The sequence below is a fragment of the Nerophis ophidion genome, linkage group LG13, assembly GCF_033978795.1.
Source record: "Nerophis ophidion isolate RoL-2023_Sa linkage group LG13, RoL_Noph_v1.0, whole genome shotgun sequence".
Taxonomy (NCBI): domain Eukaryota; kingdom Metazoa; phylum Chordata; class Actinopteri; order Syngnathiformes; family Syngnathidae; genus Nerophis; species Nerophis ophidion.
Genome location: NC_084623.1, coordinates 5,332,756 through 5,352,755, shown reverse-complemented (window position 1 = coordinate 5,352,755; position 20,000 = coordinate 5,332,756). Strand labels below are relative to the sequence as shown.

Genomic DNA, 20,000 nt, shown 5'->3' with positions numbered 1-20,000 from the left:
TACAGTCCATCCATCCATCCATTTTCTACCGCTTATTCCCTTTTGGGGTCACGGGGGGTGCTGGCGCCTATCTCAGCTAAAATCGGGCGGAAGGCGGGGTACACCCTGGACAAGGTGGCGACTTGTCCATTTCAGTCCAATTTTTTAAAATATTTTTTCTTCCATTGTTATTGCTGATTTTTTTTCTGACAAAAGGCCAACAAAAGTCTGTGTGCGGTCCAGACTTCGGACACCCCAGCAGCAAAACCACATCATATTACCATCAATGCCCAATCATTTTTTTATACACACTGCTTGATAGTTTTCCTGTCATGGAACATTTATATAATAAATAATGCTGAAAGAATCACAAAAAGCTGCCCCTAAAGAAAAAAAGTGACCATAAAATCTTTAAAATACTGGATAATAAACTTTCATAATGTTCACACAGTCATTAAATGACAACTTAATCAAGCATCACAGCAGAAAACAATCGGCAAAACAGGACATTGTGTAAAAAACACGTCTGGAAGTCGATTATTAAAACTATTTCTGTTGTTAATGATGAAGTTCCGCTTGAATTCATTTAAATACTTGACTCTGGAGATATTTTGATTGATTTAAATAAACATACATAAGCCGTTGGATTTATCCTTAATTTAATAATGGACGGATTCAAAACCCTGAACTGAATCTAAATAAATAAAACAGAAAGTAGACTGTTTTTAAAAATATACAGAATGTTTAAGAGGTTATATTATGATTTATTTTTTAACAAGTAAAAGATTTCCATAGCAATTATTTGGTCCAAATGTTGCATAGATGATGTTTTACTGACCGTTTTAAGACGCTTTTTTGACGTTTTGTGGGCGGGTCTTATTTACGTGCCTCCACTTCGACAGCGTCTTTCTCTTTGTTGTATAAAAAAATGGGACCCATTACTTTCCTGTTTGGCACTCTGCATCAAGGGTCGGAATTGGGGATTAATAACCCTTCTGTGATGTTCATATTGTTGTTACTCAGCCAGCGGTTGTGGGTCTGATGGACCGACCCGTTGCATTTTGTGGCTTTCAATGCCTCACCATCAAACACTTTTATGTTGAAATACTGAACAGATGTTTAAACACCTGTTCAGTATTTCAACATAAAAGTGTTTGATGGCGAGGCATTAAAATCCACAAAATGCGATGGGTCCATCAGACCCACAAACGCTGGCTGAGTAAAAACAATATGAACGTTGCACAGAAAATTTCTCTGCCAGTTTGTGCATCCCACAGGGATTCTTCTTTTGTCTTTATGCACCTGCGGTTCCCACACAAGGTTGCAACATTGTTTGTCAATACTGTCTGCTCTCATTTTCTCGCACATTTGACCCTCTGATGTTCTGTGTACCTACACTCTGTCCTCCTCGTGTGTGTGGTACACAGGACATCACTTTCCACATTTCTATTAGCCTGGGGTCACCTTATATGTAATAGAAATGTGTAGGGGGGGGGGGGGGGGGTGTATGTCAACACTGTCTGCTCTCATTTTCTCGCACATTTGACCCTCTGATTTTCTGTGTACCTACACTCTATCCTCCTCCAGTATAGGCCTGCAGTGTGTTTGTGTGTGTTACACAGAACATCAATTTCCACACTTCTTTTAGCCCCGGGTCATCTTATATGTAACAGAAATGTTTAGGGGGGGGGGGGGGGGGGGGGGTGTATGTTAACACTGTCTGCTCTCATTTTCTCGCACATTTGACCCTCTGATGTTCTGTGTACTTACACTCTGTCCTCCTCCAGTCTAAGCCTGCTGTGTGTGTGTGGTACACAGATTATCAATTTCCACACTACTATTAGCCCCGGGTCATCTTATATGTAATAGAAATGTGCAGGGAGGGTGTATGTCAACATTGTCTGTTCTAATTTTCTCGCACATTTGACCCTTTGATGTTCTGTGTACCTACACTCTGTCCTCCTCCAGTCTAGGCCTGCTGTGTGTGTGTGTGAGTGTGTGTGTGTGTGTGTGTGTGTTTGTGGTACACAGAACATCAATTTCCACACTTCTTTTAGCCCCGGGTCATCTTATATGTAACAGAAATGTGTAGGGGAGGGTGTATGTTAACGCTGTTTGCTCTCATTTTCTCGCACATTTGACCCTCTGATGTTCTGTGTACCTACACTCTGTCCTCCTCGTGTGTGTGTGTGTTTGTGTGTGTGTGTGGTACACAGAACATCAATTTCCACACTTCTATTAGCCCTGGGTCCAGTGGACCCTGACATCTGGGGGCGGGGGGGGGGGATTTTGGGTGTATAGTGTGTGCTCATGAAATATGTATTCTGATATATGTTCTTCACAGAAAATGAGCCAAAATCATTGAGGCTCAGTTTGAAAATTTCATTAATTGTATGATTTTTCTTTTAATAAAAAATGAAAAACGGGTGCCACAGACCCGAACACCACACAAGGTGTGTTTATCACCCTCACCTCACCTTCCAGGGGGTGATCAAGGGGGATGGGTCAAATGCAGAGAATAGTTTCGCCACACCTAGTGTGTGTGTGTGTGTGTGTGTGTGTGTGTGTGTGACAATCATTGGGACTTTAACTTTTAATTTGAATTTTAGCACGTCCATAGCGTGCCTACTGACCGATATAAGTTAGAACTGTACGCTACCACAGCGGCAGCTCCACAACAAGAGGACAGAAAAAGAAGATTATTGACGACAATGGGTTATCCATTTATGGATACACCGCTAATTGCCAAACCTGTCACAAATTGGACAAATGTCAAAGGTCTGGTGTGTAGGAAGTAGGAAGAAAATCAACATTGTTTTCTAAATATCTCTGCAATGCCTCCATGGCTTGATTTCACATTTTCGCTACTTACGCAGATCCCAAATACACAAAAACAAGAAATGAAAAGTAGTTCTGCATAATATGGCCTCTTTCAAGTCTACACTGTTGTACGCCCCAATTTGCATTGATCTGGAAATTGAATATAAAATGTACACTAAGATTATGTAATGCCGCGTCCCTCGAAGTCCCGTTTTCAAACACCCGGCAAATAGGAAATAGATGTTTACTTGCTGGGAGTGATGAGACAAACTCAGCAATTTAATGACTGGAAAAGCAGAGGAGCAAAGCGAGGGTTGAGAAACACTCCTCGCATTTTTTTCCAGCTCCTCAGCTCCATCTTAAAGGGGAACTGCATGGTTTTAAACATTCTGCTGACCATTCACAATCCTTATGTAAGACAAGAACACACATGGTTTTCTTTTTCTCATGCCTTCTAAATCGTAAAATAGAGCAAGTACCAGGTAGCTAACAAAGCAGGTAATGGAAGTAGTCTATTCTGACTATAAACCGCCAACTATACTCTATTTACATCTTGTGACCTGAATATTAACCAACTATCAGCGTAATTGTTATTATAAGTGCTAACGCAGACAAACTATTTTTTAGCCGTGATCACAGAGAGTTAACTAGACAGGTTGAGCCGCCGCATCGCCTCTGAGTTGGTGAAAGTTAATTCTAGATGATTAATCGTGCCTCTCACCTGGATAGTAGAAGGTTGTGGACATAAACCCCCAAGTTGGTGGACTTTGACATCCAACTTAGACCCGGAGATGGCACTAAAACCTCTAAAGGCTTAGTGGCCACATGCATGGACAGCACCTTTTAGCTCTTATTTCCAAAATTGTGTACACTACTGAATTGGGGTCTTATGGTTGCTTATGTGGACACTTATACTGCATTCTGCTGGTGTCAGAAGAATATAACATACAATGGATTTTGGGAAAAAAATTTAAAAAATAAGAATTAGCATGTCACTAAACATGAAGTACACAAACACTTATGGACTAAGTACATCATATCAAAAGATGATTATCAGTTTTTATCCTAATTAGGGTCCAATAAGCCCAAATATCAAATAGAAATTAAAAAAGCATGTAAACAAACAGCTTGGCTTTAAGAGGTTAAAGACACGAAAAGACGCTTGTTTTATAAATGGGAAGATATAAACATCCCATCGGTCTCCATCCCAGTGAGAGCAGATATTGTACAGTAAGTGATTGTTTTATTATGTTGCTAGTTTATATATTGTTTAGCTCTTAGCAATACTGCTACATGGTGCTTAGTGTTTCATCTGTTTAGCACACATCTTCTAAAATCTATGGATCATCCTCCTTATATTCAGGCTCAAAAATACAAGTTTCTGGATCATCATTTGTCCCAAAGTGGTCTTTGTTGTCTCCCATGATTCGTAGTGTTGTTATATAAATGTTTTTAGAGCACTTTATATGCGGGATAGAGTGAACCCTAGCTGACTTTTGCTAGCATTTATTTATGAGTTAGAATGCATAAACAAACACATGTGTTTTTGTACCACATAGGTTGTGACTGGTAGAAAAAAAAATGCAGTTCCCTTTTAAAGATGAATTACATTCAATATGAAGTAAATTATATTTAGATTTTTCACTAAGAATTCAAAATGCAAAGATTTTCCCTTTCTCCATCACATTTGCCATCATACATTCCTTGGTCCCTTCTTTTAGATCCTGACTTCACGCCATTTGTCCCTGTTTCCGAATACCAGTGGAGGTTTCTACCAAAGCAAACCTGTTGACCGGTCTTGTGGTGATCTATCTGATCCCAGACCAGCTGTGGAGATAAGAGGACCAGCCGGAGCCCTGAGTCCCCGACGCCTCCTCCTCACCTGCACAGCACACAGAGGCCAAGTTAGCACAGTTACAGCCTGCAGATTTCTTTCTCAACATCATGTGTATTTTGTGAATTATATTTATATAGCGCTTTTCTCTAGTGACTCAAAGCGCTTTACATAGTGAAACCCAATATCTAAGTTACATTTAAACCAGTGTGGGTGGCACTGGGAGCAGGTGGGTAAAGTGTCTTGCCCAAGGACACAACGGCAGTGACTAGGATGGCGGAAGCGGGAATCGAACCTGCAACCCTCAAGTTGCTGGCACGGCCGCTCTACCAACCGAGCTATACCGCCCCACATATTTCAATGTACAGAGGGTCTGGGTTAAAAAATCAAAAATAAACCAGAGTCTAAAAGTATTGGCTGATGTACAGTGGGTCTTTGCTGAAAAATAAAAACAAACCCAGAGGCTAAAAGTGTTGGTTGATGTACAAACCCCGTTTCCATATGAGTTGGGAAATTGTGTTGGATGTAAATATAAACAGAATACAATGATTTGCAAATCCTTTTCAACCCATATTCAGTTGAATATGCTACAAAGACAATATATTTGATGTTCAAACTCATAAACATTTTTTTTTCTGCAAATAATCATTACCTTTGGAATTTGATGCCAGCAACACGTGACAAAGAAGTTGGGAAAGGTGGCAATAAATACAGATAAAGATGAGGAATGCTCATCAAACACTTATTTGGAACATCCCACAGGTGTGCAAGCTAATTGGGAACAGGTGGGTGCCATGATTGGGTATAAAAACAGCTTCCCAAAAAATGCTCAGTCTTTCACAAGAAAGGATGGGGCGAGGTACACCCCTTTGTCCACAACTGCGTGAGCAAATAGTCAAACAGTTTAAGAACAACGTTTCTCAAAGTGCAATTGCAAGAACTTTAGGGATTTCAACATCTACGGTCCATAATATCATCAAAAGGTTCAGAGAATGTGGAGAAATCACTCCACGTAAGCGGCATGGCCGGAAACCAACATTGAATGACCGTGACCTTCCATCCCTCAGACGGCACTGTATCAAAAACCCACATCAATCTCTAAAGGATATCACCACATGGGCTCAGGAACACTTCAGAAAAACACTGTCACTAAATACAGTTGGTCGCTACATCTGCAAGTGCAAGTTAAAGCTCTACTATACAAAGCGAAAGTCATTTATCAACAACATCCAAAAACGCCGCCGGCTTCTCTGCGCCCAAAATCATCTAAGATGAACTGATGCAAAGTGGAAAAGTGTTCTGTGGTCTGACGAGTACACATTTCAAATTGTTTTTGGAAATATTCGACATCGCGTCATCCGGACCAAAGGGGAAGCGAACCATCCAGACTGTTATCGACGCAAAGTTGAAAAGCCAGCATGTGTGATGGTATGGGGGTGTATTAGTGCCCAAGGCATGGGTAACTTACACATCTGTGAAGGCGCCATTAATGCTGAAAGGTACACACAGGTTTTGAAACAACATATGCTGCCATCTAAGCGCCGTCTTTTTCATGGACGCCCCTGCTTATTTCAGCAATACAATGCCAAGCCACATTCAGCACGTGTTACAACAGCGTGGCTTTGTAAAAAAAAAAAAGAGTGCGGGTACTTTCCTGGCCCACCTGCAGTCCAGACCTGTCTCCCATTAAAAATGTGTGGCGCATTATGAAGCGTAAAATACGACAGCGGAGACCCCGGACTGTTGAAGGACTGAAGCTCTACATAAAACAAGAATGGGAGAGAATTCCACTGTCAAAGCTTCAACAATTAGTTTCCTCAGTTTCCAAACATTTGAGTGTTGTTGAAAGAAAAGATGATGTAACACAGTGGTGAACATGCCCTTTCCCAACTACTTTGGCACATGCTGCAGCCAGGAAATTCTAAGTTATTTATATTTTGCAAAAAAAAAAAATAACGTTTACCAGTTTGAACATCAAATATATTGTCTTTGTAGTGCATTCAACTGAATATGGGTTGAAAAGGATTTGCAAATCATTGTATTCCATTTATATTTACATCGAACACAATTTCCCAACTCATATGGAAACGGGGTTTGTACAGTGGGTTTGGGTTATATATAAGAACTAACCCAGAGTCTAAAAGTAATGGTTGTGTGTCTGGGTTAGCTTTTGCCTGGTAAGACCTGATAAGTCTGAAAGAGAAAGCGACGCTGCAGTATTATCTGCGCACACATGCTACCTGGTGAGAACCAGGGTTCTCACAAGAATGAGGTAAATCTACAACTGTACCTCCTGTAGGTTATGCACTGTGTCAGTGGTTCCCAGACTTGGCTCTCCAAGTACCTCCATAATGAACAACCCCCTCAATCCTCAGCCCAATCCAACAGGCTGTCAGGACTTTGAAATCCCCCTCCCAGGAATAACCTGAACTCTAAACCCCATGACCCACAGAAAAATGACTATGCAAAATTGCACACATCTGCTGCTAAGTATATCACAAGTATTTGCACTACTGATGAAACACCCATTGTTTACATCCATATCCTATTTAAAAACAACAGGAACTATATATATTGTCACTTTAGTAGATAGACATATTCATGTTGCACTTTACTGTTGTGTTTTCTTTTTCTTTTTGTCTACGCATGGGAGAGTGAGAAACATAATTTCGATTCCTTTGTATGTCTTACATGTAAAGAAATTGACAAATAAAGCTGACTTGACCTGACTTGACTTGATTAAAATAGCCCTAAGTTCTCATTAAAAAAAAGGAAGAGGTTTTATTGACCAAGTATATTTCCTATTTATGGCCATTGAAGAGTAACTGACACTGTTAGAATATGAAGTGATTATATGGCGTAGCACTAGTGCACTGTGTGATGTTCCCACACAAACATGTGCAGTGAGGACTGTACCTTGTGCAATGGCAGCCAGTTTGCTCTTCTCATCAGGACTGAGCTGCAGCATGGTGTGGATGACAGGAAGCAGCGCCTGCCTCTCGCTGCCCGATCGCAGGAAGATGAACTGCAGCAGGACGTTCTTGAGATACTCCAGGTTGGCCACGCTCTTCTCCCGCTCCTGGTTCCGCTCCAAACGCCGCACTTCACTTTTCAACAGCTGCAAGGTACGACATGGGACAGATATTGGCAACATTCAGTTTATTCAGTCACACATTAAAAGCGTTACTAAAACGGCCTTCTTTCATCTCCGTAATATCGCTAAAATTCGCTCCATTTTGTCCACTAAAGACGCCGAGATCATTATCCATGCGTTTGTTACGTCTCGTCTCGATTACTGTAACGTATTATTTTCGGGTCTCCCCATGTCTAGCATTAAAAGATTACAGTTGGTACAAAATGCGGCTGCTAGACTTTTGACAAGAACAATAAAGTTTGATCATATTACGCCTGTACTGTATATACCTTTATATACATATATACATACATATATACCTATACTGTATATACCTTTATATACATATATACATACATATATACCTATACTGTATATACCTTTATATACATATATACATACATATATACCTGTACTGGCTCACTTGCACTGGCTTCCTGTGCACTTAAGATGTGACTTTAAGGTTTTACTACTTACGTATAAAATACTACACGGTCTAGCTCCAGCCTATCTTGCCGATTGTATTGTACCATATGTCCCGGCAAGAAATCTGCGTTCAAAAGACTCCGACTTATTAGTGATTCCTAGAGCCCAAAAAAAGTCTGCGGGCTATAGAGCGTTTTCCGTTCGGGCTCCAGTACTCTGGAATGCCCTCCCGGTAACAGTTCGAGATGCCACCTCAGTAGAAGCATTTAAGTCTCACTTTAAAACTCATCTGTATACTCTAGCCTTTAAATAGACCTCCTTTTTAGACCAGTTGATCTGCCGCTTCTTTTCTTTCTCCTATGTCCCCCCCCTCCCTTGTGGAGGGGGTCCGGTCCGATGACCATGGATGAAGTACTGGCTGTCCAGAGTCGAGACCCAGGATGGACCGCTCGCCTGTATCGGTTGGGGACATCTCTACGCTGCTGATCCGCTTGAGATGGTTTCCTGTGGACGGGACTCTCGCTGCTGTCTTGGATCCGCTTTGAACTGAACTCTCGCGGCTGTGTTGGAGCCACTATGGATTGAACTTTCACAGTATCATGTTAGACCCGCTCGACATCCATTGCTTTCGGTCCCCTAGAGAGGGGGGGTTGCCCACATCTGAGGTCCTCTCCAAGGTTTCTCATAGTCAGCATTGTCACTGGTGTCCCACTGGATGTGAATTCTCCCTGCCCACTGGGTGTGAGTTTTCCTTGCCCTTTTGTGGGTTCTTCCGAGGATGTTGTAGTCGTAATGATTTGTGCAGTCCTTTGAGACATTTGTGATTTGGGGCTATATAAATAAACATTGATTGATTGATTGATTGATTCATCCTAATGTTTTAAAACTCCAAAACCCAGAAACAAAAGTGATGTACAAACGCTACAATGGTGGCATAAACACTATGTGGTTGTTGTTTAGGGCCACAACTACAGAGATGGTCTCCTGCTGGTGCCCAGAGTCAGGACCATACAAGGTGAGGCTGCGTCTCAGTTTTATGCTGGAGGAGTCTTGCAGTAGATGTGAAAAAGGCTGAAAACATCCAGGCTGAAAACATCAATGCATCTACAGCAACACCCCCTCCTACCTCAAGGACCTAGCTTCCTCTCAACCTCCGCTCCTCAAACACCAACCTCCTCAAAGCCATCAGGACAAACTTACAAACAATGGGCCGCCGGGCTTTCTGCTCGACCACACCCGAACTCAGGAACACTTTCCCTGACCATCTTAGAGCACCACAGTCATTCGACCGTTTTAAGGAGGGACTAAAAAGACACCTTTTTAGCACAACTTTTATTTAATTTCTCTGCCTTCTTGTTTTTAAATGCACTGCTTGCCTATCTGTTTTATCCAGTGCGTTCATGTTTTTATTTCTATTTCAACTGTTTCTGTTTTATTTAGTGTTCTTATTTCTATTTTAATTTTCTAATACCTTCTGTCTATTTTTATTTTTTACCTTTTCTTTTATTTTTTATTATTTATTTTATAAGTTCAATCAATCAATCAATGTTTATTTATATAGCCCCAAATCACAAATGTCTCAAAGGACTGCACAAATCATTACGACTACGACATCCTCGGAAGAACCCACAAAAGGGCAAGGAAAACTCACACCCAGTGGGCAGGGAGAATTCACATCCAGTGGGACGCCAGTGACAATGCTGACTATGAGAAACCTTGGAGAGGACCTCAGATGTGGGCAACCCCTCCCCTCTAGAGGACCGAAAGCAATGGATGTCGAGCGGATCTAACATGATACTGTGAAAGTTCAATCCATAGTGGCTCCAACACAGCCGCGAGAGTTCAGTTCAAAGTGGATCCAAGACAGCAGCGAGAGTCCCGTCCACAGGAAACCATCCCAAGCGGAGGCGGATCAGCAGTGTAGGGATGTCCCCAACCGATACACAGGCGAGCGGTCCATCCTGGGTCCCGACGAGCACTTTATGAAATTTTAACAGATGTAAAGTACGTTACAAATTCATTATCATTATTATTTTATTTAATTGTACATACAACAACTCAAAGTATTTTATCTACACTCTTTGATTTTAATTTGAATGATTATGAATGTAATTTCTGACTTTAAATATGTGTGGAGAGGCGGAGCCGACATCGGGTTAAGACAGACGGCGGTCCTCCCCGAGATGGCGGCCAGGAGGCGGGGCATGCGGCGGAGAGTAGAGGCGGGACGCACTCGGAGCGACGCTGCAGCCAGCCAAGTCAGGTGCGTAAGCGACACACCTGTGCTCAATCTCTGCATCTTCTGCTGCAGCATAAAAGGGGTGAAGGAGGAACACTCGAGGCAGAAAAAGGCGAGGAAACCACGGCAACCAACGACCACGAGCACAACGAGAAAGACCCCGAGCAAGATGAGCGCCCGCAGCAGACGCAGCCACCGGACACCGAAAGGTGTGCCGCGACCAGCAGGAAGAGCCCGCGCGCTAGAAAGTGGCGCGACCGAATGGCCAGAGGACGAAAGGTTTATTGAAAGAATAAACACAAACCTGTTACGATGCGTCCTCTATCGATCGGCACTGCACCCCACACGATGACGGCAGGAAACGCGTCACCTATGACTTATGATAACTTTATTTTTTCAAACTTACCTTCTTGTTATTTTCTGTAAAGCACTTTAATATGGCTTGTGTTTAATATTGTGCTCTATAAATAGACGGTGTGGTGACCATTTGACTTGTAGTTTCAAATACAATTTCTTGCTATATATACATAATTTTTTAATCTGGGTAAGTTCAATGTGTAATTGGCAATCATATATAATAATCAGGACGCACTCGACAAAATTCATGCGTAAAAGCACAAAATTAATTTTTAATCAACTGCTATCTCCGTCCTTTTTACACGATGATGTCACAAACCCAATAAGGCTGACCCGTGGTGTCGAAGAAATCACAACTGAAATAAAAGTAATAATTTTATTTACAAATACAAATTTATTGCTATGAATATATACATTTTGAACCAGGACAAACTCCACATTCAATAGGCTATAATATATATATATATATATATATATATTAGGGCTGTGAATCTTTGGGTGTCCCACGATTAGATTCAATATCGATTCTTAGGGTCACGATTCGATTATAAATCGATTTTTTCGATTCAACACGATTCTCGATTCAAAAACGATATTTTTCCGATTCAAAAGGATTCTGTATTTATTCAATAGATAGGATTTCAGCAGGATCTACCCCAGTCTGCTGGCATGCAAGCAGAGTAGTAGATTTTAAACAAAAACAACTTTTATAATTGTAAAGGACAATGTTTTATCAACTGATTGCAATAATGTAAATTAGTTTTAACTATTAACTGAACCAAAAATATGACTTATTTTATCTTTGTGGAAACATTGGACACAGTGTGTTGTCAAGCTTATGAGATGCCATGCAAGTGTAAGCCACTGTGACACTATTGTTCTTTTTTTTTATATAAATGTCTAATGATAACGTCAATGAGGGATTTTTAATCCCTGCTATGCTGAAATTATAACTAATATTGATACTGTTGTTGATAATATTCATTTTTGTTTCACTACTTTTGGTTTGTTCTGTGTGGTGTTTGTGTCTCCTCTCAATTGCTCTGTTTATTGCAGTTCTGAGTGTTGCTGGGTCAGGTTCGGTTTTAGAATTGGATTGCATTGTTATGGTATTGCTGTGTACCTGGGGATAGGTTGATTGGCAACACTAAATGGTCCCTAGTGTGTGAATGTGAGTGTGAATGTTGTCTGTCTATCTGTGTTGGCCCTGCGATGAGGTGGCGACTTGTCCAGGGTGTACTCCGCCTTCCGCCCGATTGTAGCTGAGATAGGCGACAGCGCCCCCCGCAACCGCAAAAGGGAATAAGCGGTAGGAAATGGATGGATGTTTCGTTGGATTGATTAAAAAATATTTAAAAATAAATAAAATTAGATGTTTTAAAAATGAGAGTCGATTCTGAATCGCACAATGTGAGAATCGCGATTCAAATTCGAATCGATTTTTTCCCACCCCTAATATATATATATATATATATATATATAGGAGCTAGTAAAGTTAACAGACCCATCCATCCATCCATTTTCTACCGCTTATTCCCGTTCGGGGTCGCGGGAGGGCGCTGGCGCCTATCTCAGCTACAATCGGGCGGAAGGCGGTGTACACCCTGGACAAGTCGCCACCTCATTGCAGGGCCAACACAGATAGACAGACAACATTCACACTCACATTCACACACTAGGGACCATTTAGTGTAGCCAATCAACCTATCCCCAGATAAATGATAAATGGGTTGTACTTGTATAGCGCTTTTCTACCTTTCAAGGTACTCAAAGCGCTTTGACACTACCACATTCACCAATTCACACGCACATTTACACACTGATGGAGGGAGCTGCCATGCAAGGCGCTAACCAGCACCCATCAGGAGTAATAATAGTATTAGTGTATACATGTACAATCATGCAAGTAGTATTAGTGTATTATTAGTCATTATGAATATGTATATTGCATTAATATCATATAATATAAAATAATAATGGAATGAAGACTATTAAATAGTATCAAACAATAATTAAATGAGGAATAATATCAAACAATAATGGAATGAAGACTATTTCATCATATCAAACAATAATGGAATGAAGACTATTTCATCATATCAAAAAATAATGGAATGAAGAACATGAAACAATGTGAACAATAATAATAATAATGGGATCTCGGCGCTCGATTGCTCATGCCTGCCTTGTGTTTACTGCTACAATGCTAGCAGTTAGCATGTATGATAGGCGCAAATGGAAGTGTCAAGGCGCACAGGAGGAATAACAGAAGCCGACATTTGTTTGGGTTTTTGTTTAAAGAGCGTGTGAAGGTTCAACAAGGTTCTGCTGACTCATGATGTGTCATATTTAAGGCTAAAAGTAAAACATTACCAGCAAATTAACAAAAAAATGTTATCATTATTTCTGAGAATGAAAAGCATAGAAGAAAAGGTCATTTGAATCATATAAATATCAGAAATCGGACCAAATTGGACACAATATCTGCGTAAAGGCGCAACATTCACTTTTGGTTGGCGGCGCTTCCCGTCCTTTTTTACGCGATGACGTCACATGTCCAACATGGCTGTGCCCGTGCTGTCGAAGAAGTCACACTTGACATAGAAGTAATCTACGTACTTTTTACATCGATCGGGATTCTTTGGCGTTCATGATTTTTTTTGAAAATAAATACACGTGTTAATCTACAAGATGAGTTTAGCGCGAATGTGCGCGGCACTTCGTCCGTCAAGGTGCATGAGTGTGCAGCTAAGAGGCTCATTGCTGCAGAGTTGGTCCAAGTGTGCAGCCAGCAAGGTTCTAAGAGGCTCATTGCTGCAGGGTTGGTCCAAGTGTCCACCCAGCGGGGTTCTGAGAGGCTCATTGCTGCAGAGTTGGTCCAAGTGTGCAGCCAGCAAGGTTCTGAGAGACTCATTGCAGCAGAGTTGGTCCAAGTGTGCAGCCACCGGGGTTCTAAGAGGCTCATTGCTGCAGAGTTGGTCCAAGTGTGCACCCAGCGGGGTTCTAAGAGGCTCATTGCTGCAGAGTTGGTCCAAGTGTGCGGCCAGCGGGGTTCTAAGAGGCTCATTGCTGCAGAGTTGGTCCAAGTGTGCGGCCAGCGGGGTTCTAAGAGGCTCATTGCTGCAGAGTTGGTCCAAGTGTGCAGCCAGCGGGGTTCTAAGAGGCTCATTGCTGCAGAGTTGGTCCAAGTGTGCAGCCAGCGGGGTTCTAAGAGGCTCATCCACGCTGCACGCATCCCGCCGCGGGCTCTCCACCTCCACGCAGCCCCCCAGAGATGTCCCCCTGTTCGAGCACGACAAGACGCAATTCTTCCGCCTGTTGTCTCTCTTCTGCGGGGGCCAGTGCCTCTTCTGGACGTACCTGGCCCACCTGGCCTACACCGGCCTCAGAGACACGCCGGAGCCCGGGCGCAGCACCACCCTGTTTGGGGTGTGGCGCTTGGAAGTCAACCTGGGCTCCAGCGCCTGGAAGTACGGCTTCACGCTGGGATGCACGACAGTGGGAGCGGCCATCGTGGGCTTGGGCTTTCTCTTCTGTCGGCGCTCAGTCAGCCGGGTGGTGTTGCACCAGGGCGGCAGGATGGTGTCCGTTTTTACGCAGTCGCCGCTGGGAATGGGCCGCGGGCGTAAAATAACGGTAGCGCTGTCCCAGGTCAGCTGCTATGCTCACAGGCAGGAGTCCCCATCCTTCATCCCCCTCAAGATTAAAGGACACAAGTTCTACTTTCTGTTGGACAAAGACGGCAAAGTCAACTACCCGAAACTGTTTGACACAACCGTTGGAACGTACCGTCCCTTTTGATTTGCCTTTTTTTTTAGTTTGACCAGCCTTGATTCAAACTATTATGTGTGACAGCTTACAAATAAAAACAATTTGCCAAAATTCCCCAAAAAGTGGCTGGACTGTTTGTTTACTCAGCGGCAGAGAACCATGCATTTATTAGGGATACAAACTTTACGACTTTTATATTGGTACGGTTTTAGGTCATACTTGCCAACCTTGAGACCTCCGAATTCAGGAGATGGGGGCGGGGTTTGGTGGGAGCATCCCGGAAGAGTTAGTGCTGCAAGGGGTTCTGGGTAGTTGTTCTGTTGTGTTTATCGAGTGTTACGGTCATGCTTGCCAACCCTCCCGGATTATCCGGGAGACTCCCAAAATTCAGCGCCTATCCCGAAAACCTCCGGGGACAAATTTTCTCCCCAAATTCAGGCAGAGCTGGAGGCCACGCCCCCTTCAGCTCCATGCGGACCTGTGTGACGTGTCAACAGCCTGAGTTCACGTCCTCTTTCCCACAATATAAACAGCGTGTCTGCCCAATGACGTTATAACTGTAGAATGATCGAGGGTGAGTTCTTGGTTTCTTATGTGGGTTTATTTTTAGGCAGTTTTATTAACGTCCGCCCAGCGCGACAACAACAGCAATCATGTTTTCGTCTACCGTAAAGCAGTTCGTCTGCCGTAAACAGCAATGTTGTGACACTCAAACAAGACAATACTGCCATCTACTGTACGTTTTGGGCCATGCTAGGGAGAGATGGAAGATTCCAGACTAGTGCATTTGATGAAAGCACTTTAGTGCATGCCACACAACAATGCATCATCAGAGAGGGTGTTAAGCATGGTTAGAAAAATAGTGACAGAGAATAGAGCAAGGATGGACAATTCAACCCTTAACAATGAGTAGATGAGTGTGTATATGTGTATGGTAGATTCTAGCTGTAAATATACTCATCCCCTCTTAACAACACCCCAACCACGCCCCCACCTCCCGAAATCGGAGGTCTCAAGTTTGGCAAGTATGGTTACGGTGCGGAGATTCTCCGGAAATGTGTTTGTCATTTTTTTTTGGTGTGGGTTCACAGTGTGGGGCATATTTGTAACAGTGTTTAAGTTGTTTATACAGCCACCCTCAGTGTGACCTGTATGGCTATTGACCAAGTATGCCTTGCATTCGCTCGTGTGTAAAAGCCGCATGTATTATGTGACTGGGCCGGCACACTATGGAGGGATCCCTCAGACGGTACTGCATCAAAAAGCAAAAGTGTAATGAATATCACCACATGGGCTCAGGAACACTTCAGAAAGCCACTGTCAGTGACTACAGTTGGTCGCTACATCTGTAAGTGCAAGTTAAAACTCTACTATGCAAAGTAAAAGCAATTTATCAACAACACCCAGAAACACCGCCGGCTCATCTAAGATGGACTGATGCAAAGTGGAAAAGTGTTCTGTGGTCTGACGAGTCCACATTTCAAATAGTTTTTAGAAACTTTGGACGTTGTGTCCTCCGGAACAAAGAGGAAAAGAACAAAGAGGAAAAGAACGACCAGGATTGTTATAGGCGCACAGTGTAAAGGCCACCATGTGTGAAGGTATGAGGGTGTATTAGTGCCCAAGGCATGGGTAACTTACACATCTGTGAAGGCACCATTAATGCTGATAAGTACATACAGCTTTTGGACCAACATATGTTGCCATCTAAGCAACGTTATTATGGACGCCCCTGCTTATTTCAGCAAGACAATGCCAAGACACGTGTTACAACAGCTTCATAGTAAATGAGTGCGGGTACTAGACTGGCCTGCCTGTAGTCCAGACCTGTCTCCCAGTGAAAATGTGTGGTGCATTATGAAGCCTAAAATACCACAAAGGAGAACCCGGACTGTTGAACAACTTAAGCTGTACATCAAGCAAGAATGGGAAAGAAGTCCACCTCAAAAGCTTCAAAAATGTGTCTCCTCAGTTCCCAAACCTTTACTGAGTGTTGTTAAAAGGAAAGGCCATGTATTACACTGGTAAAAATACCCGTGACAATGTTTTTGCAATGTGTTGCTGCCATTAAATTCTAAGTTAATGATTATTTGCAAAAAAAAATATGTAAGTTTGTCAGTGTGAACATTAAGTATCTTGTCTTTGCAGTCTATTCAATTGAATATAAGTTGAAAATGATGTGCAAATCATTGTGTTGTCTTGTTATTTACCATTTACACAACATGCTACGTCACTGCTTTTGGGTGTTGTACCACTACCATAGTTTGTGTGTATATTTTGCAGCGGCTCACAAAGTTCTGTTGTAAAAAGAACAAAAACAAAAGGCTAATACTGATATAGGTCAATAATAATGTGTGGCTCTCTACACCAAAACATACACAATTGATATAATCCAGCCCACAATGAAGTGTTTTAAATGTAAAACAATCACAATAAATACATTAAAGTAGATGTTTTGCTTACATTGATCTGCTCCATGAGAACTGCGTTGGTGGCCTCGGTTTCATGCAGGAGGCCGTTCATGTGGTCCAGACTTCGTGTGGCCGTGTTCAGCTTGTGGCTCAGCTCGTCCTTGGTGGGCTCCACAGTCCACTCAAAGGGCTCTGGGGGCCCACATTCATTAGTAGACAATTAAACCAAAAACCACACTACAGTACTCAAAAGAGTCCACAGCAATAAGATGTGGAAGCACTTGTAGATTATTTACCAAAGATTCTGGACTATAAGTCGCTACTTTTTTCCCACAATTTGAACCCTGCGGCTTATAAAACGGTGTGGCTAATTTACAGATATGTTCTGCTAATGGCCATGTTTTGTGTTCCTCAGTTTTCATTAAACACAAGCAGAGTCACAGAGATAGTGTGTTGTTGTTTGTGCTATGGCGACGTCTGTTGGACGGGTTCTCTCACTGCTGGTATTGTAGGTTGAACATCTACTTTCTGTTTTAATGCCTTAAACTAGAAGTAAAACTGTCCATAGCGTTTCTACTCAAAATTATTTTTCATTCATCACTCCAAGCAACGTTTTTAAGTTTTACAATATAACTAAAACAATGTGTGAGGTCTATAGGAGTGTTGTCATGCATATTTGTAGGCTCTATCGTAATGAAGTGAAGCAAGCGTCGTTAGCATTAGCTAATGTGCTAACACATATACAGTAGAGGCCAAAAGTTTGGACACACCTTCTCATTCAATGTGTTTTCTTTATTTTCATGACTATTTCCATTGTAGATTGTCACTGAAGGCATCAAAACTATGAATGAACACCTGTGGAGTTATGTACTTAAAAAAAAAGGTAAAATAACTGAAAACATGTTTTATATTCAAGATTCTTCAAAATAGCCACCCTTTGCTCTGATTACTGCTTTGCAAGGGGCGACATAGCTCGGTTGGTAGAGCGGCCGTGCCAGCAACTTGAGGGTTGCAGGTTCGATTCCCGCTTCCGCCATCCTAGTCACTGCCGTTGTGTCCTTGGGCAAGACACTTTACCCACCTGCTCCCAGTGCCACCCACACTGGTTTAAATGTAACTTAGATATTGGGTTTCACTATGTAAAGCGCTTTGAGTCACTAGAGAAAAGCGCTATATAAATAAAATTCACTTCACTTCAAGGCATTCTCTCCATGAGCTTCAAGAGGTTGTCACCTGGAATGGTTTTCACTTCACAGGTGTCATAGATTTGATGCCTTCGGTGATAATCGACAGTGTAAATAGTCATGAAAATAAAGAAAACGCATTGAAATGTGTGTCGAAACTTTTGACCTGTACTGCATATGTGTCTGTGTTAGAAATATTAACTTACAATGGCATTCCTTTTGTATTGTTTCAGTTTGGTAAATTCACCAAAACGTCACTGTGGACTTATTGAGTCTGTTCAGCTGATTGGAGAGCTAGCTACCGCAGCGAGTGAGTCCATGACCATGACTTCTGTTTTGTTTGATCAGCCGTTTTACTGCCCTGTTACAGACAGCGTTTGGAAACAATTAAGGTTTGTAAATAAACATTTACAAAATATTTCCGTGTAAATAACTAATTTAACAAAGTGTATATCTGCGGCTTATAGTCCAGTGCGGCTAATATTGTTCTTCTAAAATTTAGTGGGTGCTCAATAGTCCGGAAAATACGGTACTATAATTTCTAACAAAGCTTTTTAACTGATGCACTACTCATACAAACCAAGGAGGTGTACCTTGTTTTAGGTCTGGCAATGTGAGGAGGTGCTCCAGAGAAGGTAAAAGTGCAGGCGAGGTGTTTTCATTCTCCGTGGTCTCCATGCCCTCGCCTTCCTCCCTGGCCATGGACTGGAGGTCGCTCATGACCAGCGGTACCAGCCCTGGATTATTCGGGTCTGTACTTCGGCGCTGGGCCTCCAGAGACTTCCGGCTAGACTGGACCACCATGGAACCTGGTAAAAAACAAACAATGTACTAGGGTTGTATGGTATGCCAGTACTATTATAGTGCCATGGTAATAATGATTAAACAAGACACTTGTTTTTTCATGACACGCTGTGGTGATTCGAGATGGGACTTACGGCTCTTTGAAAGTCACGAGGAGGAGCCGTTCTTTTCAAAGAGCTGCTTTAAAGACTGGCTCTATTTTAGGGGTGTGAATCTTTGGGCACCTAACGATTCAATCCCATTGCTAGAGTGATAATTCCATTCACAACCGATTCTCGATTTAAAATGATTCTCAATTCAAACCGATTCCGTAAATGTAATAATTAGTAGATTATTTTTTAATGAACAATTTAAAAAAATAGATTACACGTTTTGGCTAGCCTTTAAAACATACTTAAAATAATAATTCTTATTAAAAAAGATACTATTTTTATTTTTTTATTTAAATTATGAATCGGGCTTAAAAATAATCGCTATTCAGATGTGAATAAAAAAAATTGTGCAGCCCTAATATACTTTACTCTCGTTTGTGATGAGGAAATAAAACAGTGAAATAAGAATAAAGTCATTCTTGATCAAAGTTAGAGTGAAGACTAATACTGCCAGTATATTGAAAACATGAATATGAATAAAACGTATTAAGGGAATAAGCGGTAGAAAATGGACGGGTGGAGTATTTATTCCACAGTAAAAAAAAGTATCTCCACCAGGTCAATGTATTTCTCTTGTTTTACCCAAATGTAACACAAGGGGGCAGCAGACACACATTTAGCTGCTTCACACTATGGTGAACATACAATACCAGGTGGTGGACAAAAAGAAAAGATTGTTATAAATTCCAGTCTCAATCTTTGCTTCTTCTTCTAAGATCCAAACAGAGTGAATGTTTTTTTTTTTTTTACGCCAAGGAATGACTTCATTGTATTCAGAATATACCTCCCCCAAAACACCTGGTCTTACTGGCTAGCCTCAGCTTATAGCTAGAGATGGACGTAATTTTGTTTTCCGAGCATGGGATGGAAGAAAGTGGGTGTGAAGGACA

The 20,000-nt window shown here is 41.9% G+C and overlaps 2 protein-coding genes across 3 annotated transcripts in view; one reads left to right on the top strand and one right to left on the bottom strand.

Moving 5' to 3' along the window:
• The window catches only part of LOC133564154 (GRIP and coiled-coil domain-containing protein 2), a 64,321-nt gene that overhangs the window by 2,178 nt on the left and 42,143 nt on the right, over window positions 1-20,000 (bottom strand). The window contains 4 exon segments of the mRNA XM_061918295.1: window positions 1-4,681; window positions 7,550-7,751; window positions 17,023-17,162; window positions 18,748-18,963. The exon segment at window positions 1-4,681 is cut by the window's left edge and continues 2,178 nt beyond it. Of these exon segments, the coding sequence (XP_061774279.1) occupies window positions 4,608-4,681; window positions 7,550-7,751; window positions 17,023-17,162; window positions 18,748-18,963 (632 nt within the window). The 3' untranslated portion in view covers window positions 1-4,607.
• tmem223 (transmembrane protein 223) lies at window positions 13,307-14,670 on the top strand. Of its 2 annotated transcripts, XM_061918294.1 has the most exons (2): window positions 13,307-13,584; window positions 13,687-14,670. In XM_061918294.1, the coding sequence occupies exons 1-2, from the start codon at window positions 13,480-13,482 to the stop codon at window positions 14,587-14,589; spliced, it is 1,008 nt and encodes a 335-aa protein (XP_061774278.1). In that variant the 5' UTR covers window positions 13,307-13,479; the 3' UTR covers window positions 14,590-14,670. The 2 variants fall into 2 exon arrangements, with proteins under 2 accessions (XP_061774278.1, XP_061774277.1); XM_061918293.1 differs by having other exon boundaries at window positions 13,307-14,670.